We start from the raw sequence: 8,440 nt of genomic DNA on the forward strand, positions 1-8,440 counted from the left end.
GTGTACGCTTTCGTATATCATTGCGTGTATGTATGGGTACATTCTACCAACCTAAAAGATGCTCAGTCAATTGACTTCCTATCATCTAATCTCTGAAAGTCTGAAATGTCAGCATTTTAAATGACCAGCAACGCCTCTGAGATCTTAACTGGCTTCACAGTATGGAAATGTTTGAGTTGTAGGGAGATTTTTTTCCCCTAGATGATCTTTTACCAACAAAATTATAACATTTCATCAATGGGATTGTAGTGGCCTGACTGGTAACGTCTCTGCCTAGCGTTTTCCAGACGGGGGTTCGAGTCCCGCTCAGACTCGTTGTTGCCTGTAGTGTCTGCAACCTTACCATCCTTGTGAGCTAAGGTTGGGGGGTTTAGGGGAGCCTATAGGCCTAACTGTTGAGTCATCAGCAGCCATTGCCTGGCCTTCCCTGGTCCTAGCTTGGGTGGAGAGGGGGCTTGGACGCTGATCATATAATATTATGGTCAGTCTCTTGGGTATTGTCCTGCTTGCTAGGGCAATGTCACTGTCCCTTGCCTCTGCCCTTCATGATCGACCTTTAGACCTTTAAAACAGTCAACCTTTTCTCAGCAACTGAGTAAATGGAAGTTCACGTACAGAATGACCGCCACGAATCTAAGATGTTGCTGGCATATAGCATCCTCCATCTCTTGTAATGTTTGAAGCCTTGCTTTGTCATCTCCTGTGATCGAAACTATTCATTAATTAGAGAACTGAAAAATCTGGAGTCAAAATGTTGTTACAGAACAGATATAAATCACTGAATCAGGAAATTGCGAATCTATTAATTATATCAATAAAATGGCTCTAGTGATTGAAAACCAACTTTATTCCAGAAAAGGAAATGCGGAATTATAAAAATAAAGCAAATGGAAGACACCAATGCTTTATGTTTTGTTAGAAGAATTGAATTCAACTAGACACAATCAGACTTTTCATAGACAATAGATGATATATAAGAGAGTAAGAGTTCTGTAGTTATTCAGTATTTCTAACATACTTGAGAAGATGAATATACAGTAGATAATTGATACAGAAAATGTGTGTGCATGTATATTTATTAACACGGTACAGGAGAGAGAGAGAGAGAGAGAGAGAGAGAGAGAGAGAGAGAGAGAGAGAGAGAGAGAGAGAGAGAGAGAGAGAGAGATAATTCAATAAAAAGAAACCGTGTACAAATATTATATTCCTTGGGGATATCCGCTTTTTCCCTGCTAGACACAACCTGCTTTTCCAACTAGGATTAATAATAATGATAATAATAATAATAATAATAATAATAATAATAATAATAATAATAATAATAATTCTCACGATGTCTCTGTGATCTAGCAGGAAACATCCGAAGTGAAAAGATGAATCAGATCTTTATCGGCTATTTATTATTATTATTATTATTATTATTATTATCATTGTCGTTGATGTTGTTGTTGTTATTGTTGTTGTTAGCAAAGATAAAACCCTGACTGGAAAACCAGGATACCAAAGGCGCAAGGGATCTAACAGGGAAAACTGTCCAGTGAGGAAAGGAAATAAAGGAATAAATAAACTTCAAGAAATGTAATGATTAAGATAAAATAGTATTATAAACAGCCACAACATTAAAATGGATCTTTCATATATAAATTATAAAACTTCAACAAAAAACAAGAGAAAGAGAAATACGATAGAATAGTGTGCCCTTAAGTAAGAGAGCTCTACCCCAAGACAGTGAAAGACCATGGTACAGAGAGAGAGAGAGAGAGAGAGAGAGAGAGAGAGAGAGAGAGAGAGAGAGAGAGGGGGGGGGGGGTCCGACAACAATGTCATTTCAGTTCCATGAACTGAAAACTGAAGAATCATCTTCGGCTTCTTAGTAACGCTCGAAGACAAACCCACAAACGAACGAACGAGTCGAAGCGGTTCCGTTGCAGTATAAAAGGAGCGACGACTTTGCCAGACTCACAGACCATCTTCTGCCACGACCAGAACAAGTCACACTTCCTGCAACACTAAGATTTTCAAAATGGTAAAACTTTTAACTTTTGAAATTGTATTGAATGTGAATAGAGTTAAATAGATATACTGATAAGAAAATAATTTTTATTACTAAATTTCAGGAAACACATTTTTTAAGATAGATTAATTTTGATGTTTCCTAGGCGATGCATATAAATTTTTGTGAGACCTCAAATTTTTATTTGCATGTCCAAAGGTCCATAATATGGTAACCTTTTCTTTGACCTGTTGATACTGAAATTATTTAAAGGATCTATCAACATTAATACAAATTATTATTATTAGAAAGACACAGATTTTTGGACACAAACATTGATGCTTTCTTAATACCGTACTTCTAAATCAGTGATTTCTTAAATTCTCCTTTTTTTCCTGAAGGTCCGTATGATGATCTTGTTTGCCCTGGTGGCCATGTCCGCCGCCACAAGTGTCTACAGACCCATCACGCCCCCACCCAGAGACTGCGTCCACTGGTGCACCAACCCCATCACCAACAGCAGATACTGTTGCAATGATGGCACTGGAATCCAACATCCAATTGAAGGTGAGACTTAGATAAAAAATTCTATAGAAAACTTTAAGTTAATTAATAAACATTTGATGGTTATATCATGTTTCCAAGAGAAATAAAGAGAATTTCTGTAGTGAACAGTGCATTGAATAAACTTTCTTTCTTTATCCCTATCAGATCGTCCAGGCAGATGTCCCGAGCACAGACCATTCTGTCCACGTGATGGTGTCACCGCAGGACCTGCAGTAAGTATCCTGAGATATCCTCAATGATTAAATATTTTTACTTAAATGTTCTCTTTGAAAGAGTATCCTTTTAAATAGGGTACAAACAATTATTCTAAATACATAAAAGTCTTCAGGACCCAGATCCTCATCCTTTTCCTTCCTCTTTTCAGTTATGTGCTCACGATGGCTACTGCTCCAACTTAGGCTCCAAATGCTGCTGGGACACCTGTCTGCAACATCACACCTGCAAACCAGCAAGAGATATTCCTTTCATCGATTTGCACTGATAGGATCTGAGATCCTTTGGGATGGTGTTGAATAATGTCCCAAGAAAGTAACTTTTATAATCCTTTAGAGTTCCTAAGGATAAGAAATGTCCCTTAGTAATATTCATTTCTTTCTGGTGTTTTACTGTTCATGTTAAGAATGTTATTTTTTCTATATAAATAAATTTAAAACAAACCAATATTTTTACAATCCTTGAAAATTTTTATTTTATTATATGAAATAGCTTAAATTTCTGAAGAAAGAATGGTTACATGTACATGGTCATGTGTTTTTAATTTTTAGTTCATAATACAGACACTTTTCTGATATCAAATCTAGTACCTAGTTAGCTTTGATCCAAAAATTATCATCATTATTATTACAAACTAAGCTACAACCCTAGATTAAAAAGCAGGATGCTATAAGCCCGAGGGCCTCAACAAAGAAAAATAGCCCAGTGAGGACAGGAAACAAGGAAATATATAAACTACATGAGAAGTAATGAACAATTAAAGTAAAATATTCCAAGAATGGTGGCAACATTAAAATAAATCTTGCACATATAAAGTATAAAACTGAAACAAATAGAGAAAGAAAAATAAGATAGAATAGTGTGACCAAGTGTACCCTCAAGCAAGAGAACTCTACCCCAAGATAGTGGAAGATCATGGTACAGAGGCTATGGCACTACCCAAGATGGTTTGAATTTGGAGTGTCCTCCTCCTAGAAGAGTTGCTTACCATAGCTAGAGAGTCTCTTCTACCCTTAGCAAAAGGAAAGTAGCCACTGAACAATTACACTGCAGTAGTTAACCTCTTGAACTAAGAAGAATTGTTTGGTAATCTTAGTGTTGTCAGGATAGAGGAGAATCTGGAAAAAAATAGGCCAGGCTATTCGGTATATGTGTAGGCAAAGTAAAATGACCTGTAATCAGAGAGAGTGAACCAATTGTACTATTTGGCCAACCTACTATCTAATAATGGAAAAAGATTGTTCTTCATCAGAATCCACAAAATGTTGTGATGGGCTCTTCCGTATTTGACTTGATAGTTCTCTGAAATTCTTCGAGATGTTTTTCGTTAAGCAATGTCTCAAAATCGAACGCTTTTATAAGGACGGAAAAATTCATGAAGGAAGATAGGAGGCTGAAGTTGAGAATATATAGGATAAAAGTAGCATTTGGGAAAATGAAGGGAGGTAGCACGAGTGGTATGTCATAGGAAAATGCCAATCAAGGTAAAAGTCAAGATGTATATCACAGTGTAAGGACAGTGAGACAAGCGTCACCAAGATCAACTGATACTTAATTCAAATGTGCGTGGGAGTATATTACAAGGTGCGGACGGAAAGGTAGGATGGCGCTGGCGCCAAATCAGATTGAAGTGCCCGCCAAAATATATGTGTTTTCTTACACTTGCAAATATACGAATTATGAGTTAACAGAAACATGTAATGAAATGATACATATATCAAAATGTAGCTCTGATAGAGCGGAATACATATACATGGAAAACCACGGTGTGGCGAAAGGAGAATTCAAATAAATGAGCAGTTTGTTGATTTTCTGGACGACGAAGGGAGCGGTGTCCTTACAACAGTAATATGACCAGTGTTATTGTATGGATCAGAAACTTGGGCTTTAAGCCGGAAAGAGGAGGCAAAGCTTGACAGAACAGAGATGAGAATGCTAAGGTGAATTATGGGAATAGCCCCGTTTGAAAGATTGGAAAATTATAAGATAAGATGAACGTTCGTTCATTCGTTTTGATTAGTAGCCAACATATCCTTTTGGCACGGGCCTTTCCCTTGTTCGGCCCGTAGGAAATCTGAAAAATTCAGAAGGTTGGTTGTTAACCAAAAAGGAAATTTGAAAGATTTTTAGTAGTAGAGACAGATGTGAAAAGAGGAAGGATGATGGTGGCAGTGGAAGGGGGCCATCGTGTCACGGATAGTGGTAGTTTGAAGGATTGTAAGGCCTTTGAAATGTAGAGAAATGTTGCAGGTGGGGTTGTCCAACCCTTTACTCCCTAGGATCCCTGCGGAATGTTTTAGTAATAGAAAAAGTTATGGAAAAATACAGAGTATGATGTGTATAGGGCCTTATCAGCAAAAGGTGAAGAGTTATGCATATGCAGATGATGCTACTCTCTTTGCATCAATTCCATCCCCTGAATGTAGATCTAGGGTTGGTGAATCCCTTAATAGAGATTTAGCTAGAATTAGTGCATGGTGCAAATTATGGGGTATGAAGTTGAATCCTAACAAAACTCAAAGTATGATTGTAAGTAGGTCAAGGACGGTGGCTCCTCAACATCCGGATCTCAGTATTGATAATGTTTCTTTAAATATGTATGACTCTTTTAAAATCTTAGGTGTGATTCTCGACAGTAAATTTACTTTTGAGAAACATATAAGGTCTGTGTCTTCTTCAATTGCACAAAAAATAGGCTTATTGAGAAAGTCTATTAAGATTTTCGGTGATCAATCTATTCTGAAGAAGTGTTTTAATTCTTTCATTCTACCTTGTTTTGAGTATTGTTCTCCTGTCTGGTCTTCAGCTGCTGATTCTCATCTTAATTTGTTGGACAGAAACTTACGGTCTATTAAATTTCTTATTCCTGATCTAGATATCAATCTCTGGCACCGTCGTTCAATTAGTTCATTATGCATGTTGCATAAGATTTTTCACAACTCTGACCATCCTTTACATTCAGATCTCCCTGGACAATTCTATCCTGTTCGTAATACTAGGCAGGCAGTTAATTCTAATAGCCAGGCCTTCTCCATCACGAGGCTCAATACTACGCAGTACTCTAGAAGTTTTATTCCAGCTGTTACCAAGTTGTGGAATGATCTTCCTAATCGGGTGGTTGAATCAGTAGAACTTCAAAAGTTCAAAGTTGGAGCAAATGCTTTTTTGTTGACCAGGCGGACATGAGTCTTATTATTGTTTATATATGACATATTTGTTTTTCACGTTGTTAATAGTTTATATAAGACATGTCTGTTTTGACGTTGTTACTTATTTTAGAATGATTTATTGTTAATTTGTTCTCTTCATTTATTTATTTCCTTATTTCCTTTCCTCACTGGGCTATTTTTCCCTGTTGGAGCCCCTGGGCTTATAGCATCTTGCTTTTCCAACTAGGGTTGTAGCTTGGATAGTAATAATAATAATAATAATAATGATAATACAGTGAGGGAATGAGAAGAATTTTAATGAGGAATTCAGAGGTTAAGATGAACGGCAGGTGTAGTGAAGATGACGGGGTTGATTAGAGTGTCACGACTAAGATGGTATACTGTAGACACGTGTTAAGGATGGATGGTGGGGAGGGAGTGAGGAGGGCTTGAGAGGAACTTGTAAGGTGGAGAAGATCAGGAGGGAGGCAGAGCATTAGATGGCCAGATAAGGTGAAGGCAAAATATTTTTAGTCTATAATGAATGGTTTAAAACCACACCTTTCAAAATCTTTAAAATATTAACTAAAGTATAAAAATCACCCAATCAACTTTAAATGAATTACCAAAATTATGAAAACAAATGAATATATGGACATAGGCACATATAACACTCGGATATATCTCAAAGTCTTAGCGTACATGGTGACCTTGAACTAGGAAAAACGTTACCTGCACGGACTATGTAAACATCATTATACCTACTGTAGACCTTGGTTAGCCGTACTCGTTGAACTCCCCACTCTCGGTTTTCTCCATCTCGCTTCCAGGTTCCAGCTGCTCAAGCCCAGAGCTTCCATGCAATTGATGACGTCAATAGGAAAACATCAGAAGTTCCCTGAGGGAGACTTTCTTACCTGTTCATCGTATTACATAAGTTGCTCTTAAATTCATTCCCCGTTGTAATTGCTTTGGTTACATACTTTAACCAATGCTATTTTCCTTCTTGAAATACAAAGAATAATAAAAACCTAAACCCTGATATATGGAACCAACCAAAGTGGCTACTCACCGTGACAGAATGGTGCATCCTTGGCTCACAGTTGATAGGGCTGTTTATTAAGCCGACGTACCACCAACCGGTTGAACTAATGGGATATGGATACTAAAGTCAATTAGCACCGACTCGCAGGGGTGTCCTTTTAGCTCGGAAAAGTTTCCTGATCGCTGATTGGTTGGACAAGATAATTCTAACCAATCAGATAGCAGGAAACTTTTCCAAGCTAAAAGGTGAAGAGTTATCTCACGCTCAGAGAGCAATTGAGAAACTGGAATTCTGCATTCATTTGACATCCTCTCAAAATAGAAGAATGCTGGGAAGGGAGAAAATAATTGTATCCATTTGTCTATATATTTGTGTATGCATACAAAACAAGCCCACGCGCATACACATGCACACACACATGTATATATATATATATACTGTATATATATATATGTATATATATATATATATATATATGTATATATATATATACAGTATATATATATATATATATATATTATATATATATATATATATACAGTATATATATATATATATATATATATATATATATATATATATATATACAGTATATATATATATATATATATATATATATATATATATATATATATATATATGTATGTATATGTGTGTGTGTGTGTGTGTTTGTGTATGTGTGTATATGTGTGTGTTTGTATCTATGATAGTGTGTGCACTTATATGTGTATTATACTGGCCAAAAGCCGATAATTTTCTTTAGTTGATTCACTATTACCTGATCTATGAAAGTCTGACTTATCTGTATTGAATTGGCTATTTTCTTCAGGATTTAATCTTGGGGAACAAATCATAACATCCAATGATGAAAATCAGATATACCTATTTTCTCAGCAATTCTTCTTCACCCAAGGGGTTACTGCACTATCATTGTTCAGTGGCTACTTTCCTCTTAGGTAAGGGTGGAAGAGACTCTTTAGCTTTGGTAAACAGCTCTTCTAGGAGAAGGACACTCCAAAATCAAACTGTCTCTTGCAGTAGGTTGGCCAGTGCACCAGCCACTCGTTGAAATACAACTGCTACAGAGTTATGGGGTCCTTTTGACTGGCCAGGCAGTACTGCATTGGATCCTTCTCTCTGGTTACGGTTCATTTCCCCTTTTCCTACACACAGCGAATAGTCTGGCCTATTCTTTACTTATTCTCCTCTGTTCTCATACACCTGACAACACTCAGATTACCAAACAATTCTTCTTCACTGCACTATCATTGTTCAGTGGCCACTTTCCTCTTAGGTAAGGGTAGAAGAGACTCTTTAGTTTGGTAAGCAGCTCTTCTAGGAGAAGGACACCCCAAAATCAAACCATTGTTCTCTAGTCTTAGGTAGTGCCATAGCCTCTGTACAATGGTCTTCCACTGTTTTGGAGTAGAGTTCTCTTGCTTGAGGGTACACTCGGGCACACACTATTCTATT

At 36.9% G+C, this 8,440-nt stretch overlaps 2 protein-coding genes across 3 annotated transcripts in view; one reads left to right on the plus strand and one right to left on the minus strand.

Moving 5' to 3' along the window:
• LOC137630065 (uncharacterized) overlaps window positions 1-8,440 on the minus strand; it is a 24,185-nt gene that overhangs the window by 10,818 nt on the left and 4,927 nt on the right. The window lies entirely within an intron of this gene.
• Window positions 1,904-3,224, plus strand: LOC137630063 (uncharacterized). The gene is made up of 4 exons (XM_068361551.1): window positions 1,904-2,026; window positions 2,395-2,560; window positions 2,705-2,772; window positions 2,925-3,224. Exons 1-4 carry the CDS (start codon window positions 2,024-2,026, stop codon window positions 3,039-3,041), a joined length of 354 nt encoding a protein of 117 aa, XP_068217652.1. The 5' UTR covers window positions 1,904-2,023; the 3' UTR covers window positions 3,042-3,224.

The sequence above is a fragment of the Palaemon carinicauda genome, chromosome 38, assembly GCF_036898095.1.
Source record: "Palaemon carinicauda isolate YSFRI2023 chromosome 38, ASM3689809v2, whole genome shotgun sequence".
NCBI classification, from domain to species: domain Eukaryota; kingdom Metazoa; phylum Arthropoda; class Malacostraca; order Decapoda; family Palaemonidae; genus Palaemon; species Palaemon carinicauda.

What these genes read in the sequence shown, in the direction of transcription:
- LOC137630063 (XM_068361551.1), top strand. An exon ending in AATCCAACATCCAATTGAAG is followed by an intron (nt 2,561 to 2,704) that starts GTGAGACTTAGA and finishes TATCCCTATCAG; the next exon opens with ATCGTCCAGGCAGATGTCCC. An exon ending in GTGTCACCGCAGGACCTGCA is followed by an intron (nt 2,773 to 2,924) that starts GTAAGTATCCTG and finishes TCCTCTTTTCAG; the next exon opens with TTATGTGCTCACGATGGCTA.